General features: G+C 42.0%; 1 protein-coding gene across 11 annotated transcripts in view; it reads left to right on the forward strand.

Moving 5' to 3' along the window:
* The window catches only part of KDM2B (lysine demethylase 2B), a 125943-nt gene that overhangs the window by 68872 nt on the left and 42455 nt on the right, over positions 1 to 14616 (forward strand). For all 11 annotated transcript variants that reach the window (XM_080369810.1, XM_080369811.1, XM_080369814.1 and 8 more), the window contains one exon: positions 7615 to 8069. In XM_080369810.1, the coding sequence (XP_080225936.1) occupies positions 7615 to 8069 (455 nt within the window). The remainder of the gene's footprint in view (positions 1 to 7614; positions 8070 to 14616) is intronic.

A 14616-nucleotide genomic window follows, 5' to 3' on the forward strand; every position in this document is an offset into this window, starting at 1 on the left:
TGGATATTTAGTCCTTTTATGGACCGTCTCCTCTACAGAATGCGTTATGGTCACTAAACCTGGCTTCTTTCTCTTTTTTCTTTAATCTCTACTTTAGTTCTCTCTGGTGACTGACTTCTAGTTCTGCAGAATAACAAAACCAAGTAAACATCTACACAAATCTACATGATCTATAACCTAAGTGCAGGGAGGTCAAAGAAACCTTTACAATAGCTGAAAATGGACCATAGCAGAGACAAATAGATGCGCCTGAAGCAGGAAGACATTACCTTGGCACTGATATGAGCTTTACATCAGTGTGTGAGGATTCCAGTTGTTTTGCTGAACCGTCCTCTTTTTTCCCCCCTTTAATGGGACAAGACAGCAGGCCATGTTACCTCCCTGCTTTTAAGCGCAGAATGGCTGAAAGTAGCACAAGCACCAGCTAAATCTGAGCATGTTAAGTTGGAGGAGGAGCAAGGTCTGTGCCTCCTGCTCCCTGAGTTGGCACTTGGAGTGAACCTGGCATGGTTGGAACTGCCCTGGGTTCTGGACAGAGCAGGGAAATGATCACCTACTAGCATAATTTTAGTAGAAGGGATTGAAGAAGTTATGGGTAGGTGTCACTCTCCAGTGAGTTTTACTGACCAAGAATAACTCGAGGAAGCTAATTGTGTAGCGAGGCCAGGGAAATTTTTTGGAGTCACTGGGAATTTGGGTGCTTCACATTTTGTGTCTCTTTTTAGCTCTGTGAGACCCTGATCAGAAGGGTTAGTTAAGCAGGAACTCTGTGTGGAGGAATTTTTCTCATTATGTAAGATTGTCCTAGAGGAAAGGACAAGTTAGCCCTTTGGATCAACTCTTTGTAAAGCAGTGACAACATTCTGATAACTAGAAAATAAGGAACAACCTCCTGTTGTCTGAACCACTGGCATGAAAGAGGCTTGTCCTGTGGGCAGGGTGGGGGTGCCCAGATTGCTGAGGTGTGATTTTGGAACAAATTAGGTGTGGAGAGTGGATGGTTCAGGATATTGAGATGGGATTTTTTCCAGCTAAATCACCAGTGTGAATTCCCGCCCAACTCAGTCATTACCGATAATGGTTTGGTGATCCCCACGAAATGTGCCTCAGTCCAATTACTAGCTGAGAGGTACTCAAATCATATAGAAGCACACTGGGAACATAGATGTCCATTGTCTAAAGGGAAGAGGATTGTTTTGCATGCCCAAAGAGTGCCAGCTACAAAGGCATCAGGAAAAGGAGCCTAGCTGTTTGGAAAGTGGTTTGGTGGTGACATGGTCAGGGTCTTGTCTCCTGTGGTGGCTTCAGTTGCTGGCCTAGTGGAAAGTGAATATGAAACTGCTTTGCTGTTGTTTGGGCATGGTCTTAAGTTCTTTCCAAATTACTGTGAGAAACATGCTGCTTTCAGAAGACTATTCTGTTTCATGGACTCTAGATGTTGTGCAGCTGCCCTGTGAGCTGAATCAGTTCAGTGATCTGACTGAAAATTAACCCTACGGAAAAATGAATGTATTTGTTATCGGTAGGATTGAGCTGATCTGACTTGCAGCCCTACTGCATGGCTACGGGTGCCAAGTTGAGGTAGGTGCTGGGAGTGTCTGGCTGGGCAGATCTGGAGCTGTTGTAACTGTCTTGAATGGCTCGGTACTTTCAGCTTACCAAAGTGATATCTACTGACAGTGTGTAGTTCATCCACCTGCCTGCTATCTCTTGACTTCAGAGTATTAGCATGTTGATAAAATCTCTGACACTGACATGCAGGGCCTTTCTCTCCAGGAGAAACAGATGTATACTTTTTTTTTTTGTTTTTTTTTTTTTGTCAGAAACTTGCTTTTTATTTCTTGGCAGAATCTTAACCTTAAAATAATTATTTAGCTGGAGATTGTGGTTCAGAAGCCAAGATCTACTGTATCTACTGGATCTTTCACTTTGGCGTTTGCTAAGTTCAAAGAAGTAAAGGTACATTATTTCCCTTTACAAAGCTGTTCTGCTTTGTTCTGCATAATACTGTTTCAAATACTTCCTCGTCTTTTCTTTTAACTGGTCTTAGCGTCCAGCCTCTTGACTCACATCTCTACAAAATGTAATCCTTGAATTACACTTGTTTATTCTGCGTTGTCTATATTTTAATATCATTCACCTGATGTGGGATAGGATATCCAAATGAGGGCAGTGTTTCAAAACCCCACCACTTTGTTTTTAAGCTTTTCTTCAGAACTGCTAAGGTCCTTAAATTGTCTCATCCTTAGAGACTTCTCTATCTGGAAGCAATTTCTTGATTTCCCATGAGTGTCCCATGACAGTAATTTCCCATTATTCTCCTTAAAGAGTAATGAAACAAAGTACTTAACTTCTTTGCAGACCCCTCAATACATTTGTTTTCTGTCCTTCTTGATTTAAGAAAAAAATTCTTCATATCCTTGTATTCGTTTTCAGAAATTTATCTTGAATAATCTTCATATTTTTGTAAAATAATCTCTTTGATGTGATTTGTTCTAAAAGTTTACTTTCCTTTTGGGTGCTAGGATTTGCTATTTTTCATCCTTGAGTTGTGTGGCTTTCTTGCATGCCTTCTAAGACAGTGGTCTTACTGGCTCTCAGAAGCAGAGAAGCCACAATTGATTATTAGCCAAGGAGGACATCACCAGAGAGAGCACAGGACGCTGCTTGTGGTCTCTGGGTTTCACAAGGTGGTAGTTCTCACAGGATTAGTAGAGATTCTGTTCTGTGCAAAACAGGGAGATGACTCTGGTGATCTAGAACATCTTTGGAGAACACAGAAAGCGGAGTTCATCAGCAATTGTGTTTTTAAGGATGTCTTTAGACTTCTCATTAGTCTCTAGACTACCATGTTTTCATTACATAGTATTTATTTGCTTTTATGTGAAGCTTGCTAGATTCAGAGTACATTGCCTACTCATGAAAATGTATTGCTGTGATTGTGTTGCGATACCTCTGTCCCAATAGTTGTATGCTAGTATAGCAGCTTACGTTGTTCTTTGTATTTCTGTTTTCTAAGTAGCTCAAGTAACAGAACTTCACCCACCTCAGTGTAGGCAAGACTAAAACCTTGAGTCTTCCCACTACCTAAATAAAAATGTCTGCACTTCTAAATGAGTTGGAAGATGATGACCGTGGCTTCCTTTCCCATTCTTCACGCCCAGAATGAGTTTTCAGGCAGTTGCCTCCTAGTTAGTGTGTAAGACTGTTCTTTCTCAGATCTCTTCTGCAGAAGGGCAAACACTTGGGGGAATGATGACATGACAGTGATCACAGGCTGCTGTAAAAGCACACAAGCTCTCTTTCTTCCCACCCGCACCCACCCCCCCGCGCCTTTCCTTGTCCCTCTCAACTGTGACATTTGTCCTGCCAGCTGAAATCAGAAAGGGATCCTATTTGGGTTTCCTACTAGATTTGAACATGCACGGTTTTGGGATGGATATGTCTTCATTATTTTCACTCTTATCATGAATGAGTCTGTACTGGATGTTTTCAACCACAGTTGACCTTCAGTGAGATATGTATCTTGAGAGTGAGCTGACAAAGAGTAATTGGGAGAAGATACTGGGCTATCAGAAATATGCTTTCTCTGTAGCCTGCAGCTTTTTAAGATTCCCTTTGCTAAAATTTTAACAGGATGGCTCTAACTGGTATGTTAAGCCTGATGGGTGGAGAAGATACATGCCCTCTGGCATGGTGAAGGAGCCATGTATCACCGTCTCTGCCCCCCCACCCCTTCTCAGGGGACAGATAGATTTGCTTATGATAGACAGACACTAGACTGTACGGAGTGATTTCTGTGTGGGGTGCTCTGTGCAATGATACATTTCTAGTATGCTCAGGTTTTTTGCTGCTAATGAAAATGACATTGCTGTCTTTAGCAGACCAATAGCAATTGCTACTGCCAAGTTACAGTGTCAGGGTTTGGAGCTGGGAATGGCAAATAGATATTACATGCTGGACTGTTCAAAAGAGTTTAGAAAGATTTCATAATTATACCTCGCCCCCTTCCCTTTCTTTTAAGTTCTGTAATACAGCAACTTTGTTTTTGGCAAGGAAGGAAGCTGTGTATAATTAATCCTTCTTGTACAAGTGGCTAACTGTGGGGAGAGTTAAGCGATTTACCCAGAACCACAGGGAACTGCTATAGAAAAAAGGATATTTCTAGCTTTGTCCTGTGGTCAAGCCTGTGCTGCTGCTCCTTTTCATGGAGTTACATCGCTGACTGGTTTGATTGAGCTGGTTTTATTTGCTTTGAGATGGAGACAGGGTTGAAGGTGTTTTTTCACTAATTCATTCATATGGGAGCCCAGACTGGATAACCACTCTGAAGCTGGAGTTGTAACCTGGTGTTGGCTGGTGCATTGACTCGGAAGAAGAAACCACAGTTGCACTTAGCAGGAGCTCTTTTCCATGGAGAGACTTTATAAACCAAAGACATCAAAAGTCAGCGGAACCCTGGTAACACAGTGCTTAAAATGCACTTCTTGACAAAGTACACGCAGGTTACGTTTATGAGGGCCTCAACTCACCGCATAGTAACTCTGTCAGATACTGTTTTCATTAAAATGAATAAATAAAAATAATGAGATGTTGCATTACAACAAACACTTGAAAACACAAAACTGAACCTTCCTCACCTTGAAGTTACACTTCCATTATTGATTCTCTTGGGCGCTTTTTTTTTTTTTTTAATTAGCAGCAGTAGCATACAGTTTTTTGAAAGCAGTCTGCTCTTAATCTGATGGTGCAACAGTACTGTAATCCCCTAGTGCTCCAGAACAGACTGATACACTTAAGTTTAACGGCAAGCCCCGTCCCCAAAGGTAAAGTTAAGCAAGGCATCCTGTAACTGCCAGGCTTGCAGAGAACAGGCCACAGGGCACTTGTTTTGTGATGGTTCATTTTGAGGTTAGATTTAGATTGGTTTTTGTCTGTCCATACCCAGGTGTAGCTGGCACAGCAGGGTCTTTCTTGTGCAGACAGCTGGTGGTAGGGAGGAGGTGGCAGCTGGCAGAACAGAGTTGCTGGCCTCCCATGTGCTTGTTTCTGATGGGAATAGGCCCCCACTACGCTGTGGTGTTCCACTGCTCTCTTGCCTTTTGTTTCTGTAGGTTAGAGCAAGAGACAAAAAGTGGAGATCTCTCTGGAAGGCTGTTTTCTCTTGGCACCACCAGAGCATTACTTGGAGTAAATAATTCACACCTCCATAATGTGATATCTCTCTTTTTCTTTAGGCCTTATCTACGCTTGTGATTTGCCCCAGTTACAGCCATTAGTTCCTGTTCAGCAGAGTCACAGCATAGGAAGACAGAAACATAATTTTCTTCATGTGGGTTTATACCAATTTCTGTTAATGGTGCTGTCCTGGCAGCTTAGGGATGTGTACCTTCTTCTGTTTTATCACTGGCATCTTCTCCCATCTGGGTCAGGCTTTTATGCTTCAGTCAGTGTAACGTAGCTCATCCAGACAGTGTGGTTTAGAGAAGGGGCTCTAGCCCTGGATCCAAGAGCCTGGATTCTGATTCCTGGTTTTTCCCTAGATTGGGTGTGTGACATCGAGCAAATCATGCTTTCTCCCAAGCATCTGTTTCCTCGGCTGTAAAATGGGAGAATGACATAAGCTGATTATATAGCCCTTTGAGGTGGGTAAGTGTGCTAGCTACTGTGGACAAAGGAAAAAAACAGTATTAAAGAAAAACTGGATAACCTGGTGGTTTTTAAATGTTCTGGTTAAGATATTTTCTAATCCTGTTTGTTTTTCTAAGAGAAGTATGGGGGTGTATTAGCACAGACCAGAGAGGAGGAGCTGCTTTGGAGCGTTGCATGCCACCACCTCGGCACACAAAATAAACTGCGCTCTACTTCTTCACGGTGAAGCTTCTTTGGAGGGGTGCAGGGAGGAGGTTACCCTGCACTGTGGCTGGAGCTGGATTTGTCTGTGACCAGCCTTGCTGGTAGCTGGTACTTTTTGTGACTGCCATCTTTTCATGGGCATTTCAGCTTAAATGTGTCTTTAAGGAGTAATTTTATGGCCATTTTGGTTCTGAGGAAGAATGCAAATATGGCTGAAGGAGTAGGCTGGACAGAGATACTTCGTTTTTTGCAGACACTACAGCAACAGCACACTTGCCCTGAGAAGTATAAAGTGGCTAAGTGGTATCTCTTGGACACTTAACACGCAGAGGTGCATGCGGCCTTAAGAGGTTTTATTTGAAACTGCAAAGCTAAGCAGCTAGACAAGCTGCCCTCAGACAGTTACTCTGCCACTGCCTGTTGCATCTTTGTTACCTAGCTAAAAAGAAATATGTATATTTTACAAGAAGATGGTATAAGACTATGCAAGAGACAAGGAGCTTCACTGTGATAAGGGTGAATTTGCTAGCTTGGAACTGGTTTCACCATTTGTTTTGAACCACACTGTTAAACAACCGGATGCTGAGCTTTTTCGCTAATGTCTGTTTAATCCTTCCTTAAGCATGATTCACATTGTCCTAATCCAAAGCTACTGCACTGCAAGCATGAAAGCTGTGAAAGGAACTTTTCATTAATTGTTCACCCGCTTTTTCTGTATGACTTCTGTTTCCTTCGCAAAGTGTTTTTGTTTGCAGCTTGATCTCATACCCGTTTCAGCCAGTATTAAAATTCACATTGACTGAACCGGGTGTTGCCAGCGTTAACCGTATTTTCCACAGACATTCCTGCTGTTGCTAGCCTGCTTTCAATCTTGTTCACTTAGTAAAGGAAATTGTGTCTAATAAATAAGAAAAGATGTGTGCTTTAGGGAACCTTGGCCACTAGTATTCTTACATTACTTTCACTGCTTGATTGCATGGAGTTGGGTAACAGGGTTTTTAGGGAGAAACTTAATATAAAACTAAGATTAGTAGTCCTTCAGACTCAGAAACTTGCCTTTAAGTTTTCCTGAGAAGTACCTAGAATGTATTAGGGATGGCATTAAGAAAAACAGTATCATGTAACTCTGTGGCAGTCCCTGCATTTCTCAGTGTGTTTAGGCTTCTTGTCTATAAAATAAGCATAATTGTAATCCACTGTCTAAGGAGAGCAATGAGATTCATGCAGTAACAAGTGGGGGTTCCTGTTTTCCCAACACTGCTTGCAAAGAGGAAAAGTATTAAGAAGTTGATTTTATGCTGTGCAGAATTTCTGGAAGAATGATGATGTACAGCATTTTAATGTGCTTTCTCCCATCATTTTTCCCCCTCTTCTTTCTGCGCTAACTCTCCTCTTAAAGCTGTAGGGCTGCTGAATCTGGTCTCTTTTGGATTTGTGGGAAAATTAATTGTGTGTGACTTAAGAGCTCTGCCTACTCTTAATTGAAGGCATAGAGGACTGAAGCTTTGAAGAAAGCATAATTTTTCCCTAAATGTTTCCCAGTCATTTGAATGAGTAGATGTTAATGAAAACCAGTGTTATAACAAACAAACAACCCCCCCCAAATTAAAAATCAGCTGAATAAAGCCCATTCCTGTCATTTACTCACTAGGCATTATCCAGTGCACTTTTAAATAGGCAGCATGTAGCCCCAGTAGTAGAGAGATGTTTAAGAGTTACATTGGGTAAAACTTTAGCATTCTTTTTTCTAACTTTCAGATGCAAAAAGAAAACGCAGCACAGACAGCTATTCCTCAGATTCGTGGTTAGACATGGATGAAGAATCTTGTGATGCCCATATCCAGGAGGAGAAGGATGACAGCTTGGATAAGAACTCCAAATCCTTGGTGGATGGCTCCTCCTCACCCAACAGCACACACTCAGAAGGGAAGGAAGGTGCAGGAAGAAAACAAAAAGCCACAGTAATGAGGTACCTAAAAAGAACTTTGTCAAATGAGTCGGATGACAGTGTAAAATCAACGACCCCCACGGACTATCCCAAAACACCAACGGGGTCTCCAGCTACGGAAGTTTCAACCAAATGGACTCACCTCACGGAATTTGAACTGAAGGGTTTAAAAGCCCTGGTGGAAAAGCTTGAATCTCTCCCAGAGAACAAGAAGTGTGTTCCAGAAGGCATTGAAGATCCGCAGGCTCTCCTAGAGGACATGAAGGTGGGTGTGATAGCTTGTTGATCCACACAAACTGTATTCTGTGGGCACAGAAGACAGCAGGAAATCATAAAGCAAAGCTCTGCAGCAGAGGGATGGCAGCTTGTGTGTAGTGACCAGTTCATATCAGCCTGGTATGCCACAGAGAGGGAGATTATGCCTCTAACAAAAGCCATGTCTGCTCTGAGGAGATGGCTGTTTGCAGTCTGATTTAATTGATGCAGTCCTATCTGACTGTAGCAGTAGTGGCCAAAAGTTTAAATCCTCTCATAGTTCCGCACCTGTTATGTCCTAGTGTAAATATTGTGCCTCAAAAAGTCTGTTTATAGTCTTAATCTGCCCTTTTTGTGGTCTAGTGTCTTTCTGGAGTATACCTTATTAAGTGACACAAACAAAATGTAAATACTTGATTGCAATTTAGAAGATGTATTGTCTGATGTTTTCAGGTTTTTTTTTTTCTTTCACCTTCTTCATTTTCCTTTCCTCCATTGCCCTCTATAGGTTGATAATTATTCTCCGCTGGTACAATACACTGTTTTTCGAGATGGTGTGAGGAGTGAACATTCAGTAGTGACAGAAGTTCTCTTTATATGTTTAGTATACTGGAAGTGGTACCCCATCTGACTTGGGGATAAATTCCTCCTGAAGACCAGTATGGCCTTGCTGCTTCTAGTTTCAGGCATCCCTTTCGACTACTGGCTTAGCTCTTCTGTGTCTTGTTTTCACATTGTATAAACCAGGCATATTAATTATTTTGTTTAACAAAGCTGAGAGCAGCATACTCTTGCAATTTTGCTGGAATTTTTCAAACAAGGCTAAAATTGTCACCCCATCCTCCATGTCCGGTACTATGGCAATTTGGCCTGATTTGGAACTGTGAGTACTGATTCATGGTCTTGTGTTTGGACTACTGGTTTTGTGCTGTTTCTGTGTACAGTGTGATTCTTCAGCTATATATGCTCTTTACACAAGAGCTGTGTAAGCAACAGTCTGAGGGGAAAAATACATGTTTATATGGTAAAAGGGGAGCCTCTATTTTTTAGGGTAAGTAGTGTAACAGCTGCTTAGAAAAGGCTTCAAAGCCAGTTAAAGAAGTCTGAACATATGCAGTGTGCAGTGGAACCATATTCCACAATCTTGGAGCCTGGCAGTGTGATACACGGCACTCATTTTGGTAGACCACAAGAGCTCAGAAAGTCTCTTCTTGCAAAATCAGCCACTCTGTATATGGAAGTGGACGCATATGCCCAAAGTTGTGGCTGTAGATTCACTGGCTTGCTTTGTGATCAGTTGTCTTCTAATCAGAAATCAAAATGAAGCTTCAAGACCAGGAGTTGAATTTGTGGTGAAGAAGAAGGAATGGTAGCATTACTTTTCCAAGCTTGGTGCACAGACCAGTTGTCACTTAGAAATAAAATAGCCCTTCTTGAAATGCCAGAAAGGGGTGCAATGCATAATAAACAGTGCAGATGTTTAGAATATGATCGTGCATGCTCTTTTGATGACATACTCCAGTGCACCGTGAGACATCTTAGTAGAACGTGGCAAGATACCATATGTGAATCTGGTTTAAAGCACCGTGTAGGAGTATGTTTTTATATTCCTCTCCAGAGCAGTGGATTCACTAACTACAGAGATGGAGAACTGCAAACAGACATTTAAGAAAAAGGCACAAGCCATGCCCTTTTTGGTGATACTGTGCTTTAATTGGTATTAGTGGGCATCTGCCAGTTTATTTTGTGCATCTTGCAGAGTTGCAGTCTTGATGTTCCGTCTCCCTTGATAACTGCCTGCCTCCAGACTTTCTTTCCTTGCCAGCACACACTGTAACCATCAAGATGTAGCCCAACATCTGGATATTTATGGTTCCCTGCTGGTTAAAGACCCCATGACCACATCTAAACATCATGCATGCTACAGAATTGTTTTCTCTGGAATCACCTCTGTATGTTTGGTGAGCCTGCGACTGATTAGTCAGAGCAAGACCTTCTAAAAGGTTTCCTTTTCTTGAACGATGTCTAAAGAACTGTTAAAGAACTTTCTTGCCCATCTTTTTTGCAATATTGACCTACATATAAGGCGGCTCTTAATTTTCAGAGAATGGGAGTCAATGTGACGTAGTAAATTAAAGCCCATATAATCTGCTTCCTCCATAACTCTCCCTATGGTTGCATAATCTGCTTGCTGGGTGCTCTGAAGGAATTGGGACAGTTAGGGGGAGTTGTACTTGTATGAATTGTTGCTTGAGTACGTTTCCTCTCAACTCAGGGGTGGAGTCAAGGACTCGCAGCACAGGCCTTCCCTTCTTTGCTCATCAGCACGTTGTCTGAGGCAGCCACTGACAAGGTGTGTCCCATTACCATCTAGGTCTGGAACCCTGGATGCAACAACCCATTACTCCTTTCTGCTGGTGTGTTCGTTGACATGGTAGAGAACAGTGCAGTGGAGCAAAAGCATCTCTTTGTAACCAATGTGATATCAAAGCATAAAGTTTGTTTTATTCAGTTTATTTGACTTACAAAAAAAATCAAAAGCAAGTATATCAGTGTATGTTTAGGGCTTCTACCTTCAAAGGATAGAGCATGCTGATGGAAAAGCTGCCAAGTGGCTGATTTCAGCGCCTTGAGCACACATCTAGCGTAATGGTCCTTGCAGTATTCCTGTATTGGTGTGCAGAATGCGGCTATTCAGTATTTTGTTCCATCCTTTCTCTTTAGTGTGTGTTAGGTACACCATACTGTTCAGACCCACAGCTGAACACTGTGATACAAGTGTTCCCTTGGGGATCCCAGTGATAACACTACTGTAGGCGTGTGCTTCATAAGTGGTAATTGATGAGCTGTTATCATCTCTGGTGCACCAGTAGGGAACTAGAGTGTGAAGAGATTAAGATAAAAGTGACCATAATTCTGGATACTGGTTTTGCATGCCGCAGGTGTGATTTTCAAAGAAGCTAGCATTATTTAAGAACGATAGGCACAAAAGGTAGTTTTAATGGTATTGAAACTGTAATTGCTTATCATTTCTGCAGAACCAAAGTTCTGATCTTTAGCATCTAGATCCCAAGCCAGACATGAGGAAGAGTAGAAATATACAATTAATGACTGCCTGTGGAAACTTGATTTAACAAGATTTGCCCTGTGTCACCCAGAGACATAATGGCAGAGGAAGAAATACAGTCAATTTTTCTGGAATGGTGTTTATCAACTTGACCAGTAAATCATATTTCCTCTTACTTTGCTACTACTATTTCAACTTATACAGAAAATATGTGGGGATTTTGCTGATGACAGTAGCAATAGAGTGAGCAGTAGCCTGGCAGCTTTACTTTACCCTGATGAATATCCAGAGCACCAGTCATCTGTGTGACTGAATGGAGGCAGAAATCCTGCAGAAGAAGCTGTGGCAACTCATACATATGTGCTGTGACTGTATTCTGCTGTGTTCACAAGGTTTATTTCATGGGCAACCTGACTTTTGGGCATGTGATGTATTAATAATGCATCCTATTAAAAGTACCTTTTAGTGCACTCATTTGAGGGTTATTTTTAACAAAAGCATAGCAAGAACATGCTCTGACAGAAAGTCTGAAAGCTCTTACTCTGCTTGGAAAGTCTTAAACAGCTTTCTTCCTGAAGAAAATAAATCTGTCTTTATTGTAGCAGTTTTATTCCTTAATGAAATATACTCAGGAACTTTTCTGTATGACATTCAAGTCCGTCTTTGTGCTTCAATAAGATAATGTTTTTGGAAAACAGGATATGGGTCATTAAACTGGAGAAAGGAAACGGTTTTATTCAGTGATGTGAAGTTTCACAGAGCAAATCAGGGTAACTCGCAAGGAATCCATGCTTTCCCATCTGAGCAAGAATACAGTAAAGGATGGGTGACTGGATTACTGCTCTTAGTGGTAAACACAACTACAGCTATATACAGCTATTTAATGTCAAGTAGGTGAGACTCTTTGAAGTAATTTATTTTCCTTATGAGAAGGGAGACTAAGAACTAAACTAAGCCTGTGTAAATTCCTTACGTGTCATCTAAGCTTCCTAACTAACTGCGACTATCTAGTGGGGACACAGCAATCCAGAAGTGCCAAGCTAATGCCTCTGCAGATTGAGAACCCATTTATCATCATGATCGATGGAGTGCAGCAGCACAAGGGAGGCTTATTTGCAGAGCATAACACAGGCCTCACTTGGGGAGCGGGTCAGTTCTTCCCTCAGCTCAAACAAGGAATTAAATTCTTGTCAGCTGCAGCTCTGCTGTATGGGCAGTGTATCACATGAGACCTGTGTTCACCACCAAAGAAGCTTCTACTGACAGCAGCGTTCACTCCAGAGCAGATGGCATCTGTACAATCAGCCGAGGAGATGCAATAGTCTCTGTATCCAAATGTCTGCGGATGGGCTCTGTGTGAGCTGTATGTGCAGCAAACGTGGGGGGAAATTGTTATACAGTAAACATACCCTCCCTGAGAGTGCTCAGCTGACCCAGGTTGCGGAAGGACAGCGGGCTTGGCAGTGTAGGTATCGGCAGGGTCAGCAGCCAGAAGACACTGCAGCCATTGCCCTCACATCCTTGCTCTTGGTGTTACTGTCAGAGGCACATGCAGCCTGCAGCCATACCTTGTTTTCCATATATACATGCCCTGAGATGAAATACGAAACAGTGCAATAACTCCGGCTCCCAGTTTAAAAATTAATTAGCGGATGAACTGTTAGAGAAGTAACTACACTGATGAGGAAGAGGCAGAGGAAAAAAAATCACTGAGAGGTAATTTAACTTAGATAGTGGCCTTGGGGTTTGGAAGAGTCTCATCCTGTGGCTTCTCCACTTCATGTTTATCTACCAAATAGTATGTCAGTCTATTAAAGATGCAATTGGGATGGACTTGTGCATGAAGAAGAGCATAGAGGTAACCATCTTACTCCTTGGTGTAGTTTGCACCCCACATCACAGGGCAGGTAAAGCTGAGCAGACCTTTGATTTGTGACAGTCTGCATCCCACATTAAACACTCTGCCACTGATAGTTGTCTGTGTGCAGTCTCTGATTTCAGCACACAACGTTTCTGTTGTGTTACCAGCAGGATGGTAATTCCTTTGCTGCTGTTGGAGAAGAGGGTTCTGAGATCTGCCTGCTAATAATGCCACAGACTTTCCCCACTTCAAAGCAAAAATGCTGCTCTTCTTCAGAAGGGTCTGTGGAAGTCCATTAGGGCAAAAGAAACTCAGTTTGAAGAACAGAGTTTGTCAAATATCCGCAACTCCTTGGCAGCAGGAGAAAATTCTTGTGCAAGACAGATGATATCTACTGAAATATGTTCTTTCTTTTTCTTGCCAAAAGATCTTACCCCCTTCTCATTCTGATGAGAGGAAAAAAAACTCCCTCTGCTGAATGTGTTCAGGGGAGTCATTCCTTGCTGTGCTTTTGAAATTAATGGCTAAGCTGAATTCTTACATACTTAATCAGTTTCTTTCCTCCATACCTGCTGTTGTCACCACAGCCTTCAAGTGTAATGAATTGGGCAGCCTTGTGCAGGATGAGCATCACGTTGTCTAACTACAGCCCCATGTTTTTTCTTTATCTTCTTTTTTTTAAGCAGGTGAACAAAAAGTCTGCCTCCTCCAGCTTGTTGTGCGCTGACACTTGACCCTACAGTCACCACAGCTGTGGCATGGTTATGGTTCTGCTGCTGAGATACCCATTTTTTTCAGCTGGCTAAGATGATAAACTGCCATAGTATTAAATTTCTTCTTGGATAATATTTTCACATGATATATATGATAACAGGAAACCTTCATTATCTTGCCAGGTTTTTGGAATATACTCCTCTTTCTATTGAACTTGGAGTCTGACAATCATTAGTGGAAAAGTTAAGGTTTTCTGCCTTACAAGATTTCAAACCTTAGAGTAGCAAAGTAAAGAGGGATTAACTTGTTTGTTATTTATATGGTTCTCAAGCTGCTGCCTTGTTCTGGAGAATCTTGGGTTTGCTATGAGAATACAAAAGACCTCTCCATTTTTAGGAATGAAAACTAACTTTCAGAAAGTGGGCACAGTTCAGTTAATGCAGTGATCATCCTTTCAAGATAAAAAGGAGATGTGAAAAGAGGCACTCACTTAGCCTTAGCTCAGCCAAGAGTTAATTTGCTAATGACTAGTCCGTATGTAAATGTTGTTAGCTGTTACACTCGAAGAGAGTATATGGCTGGAGATACGCTACAGACTCTCCATCACAGTCAGGTTGGGGCAAGCTGTGTTTTATTCCTCACCAGCCAGGCTGTGCCTATGCAAGCTCCTGAGTGCAGCCACAGTGCTGGGCTGACAAAACCAGGCTTGTACTGGTATTGCTTTTTTTTTTTTTTTTTTGGTTGTTGGTGCTGCTTTTGGACTAACCAGTATCAAGAAACAACCTTCCTGGTATGATTGTTTCTGAAAGAAGCAGCACTATGCTGGTGCGATAGTGTCTGTTAGTAAAGCTTGTCTCATTTAAGCACAGGCTGGGGAATTGGGCTGAATCCAGCAGGTTGCCTGAGCTCCAGGGA

Source organism: Falco punctatus (assembly GCF_963210335.1).
Source record: "Falco punctatus genome assembly, chromosome: 1".
NCBI classification, from domain to species: Eukaryota; Metazoa; Chordata; class Aves; order Falconiformes; family Falconidae; genus Falco; species Falco punctatus.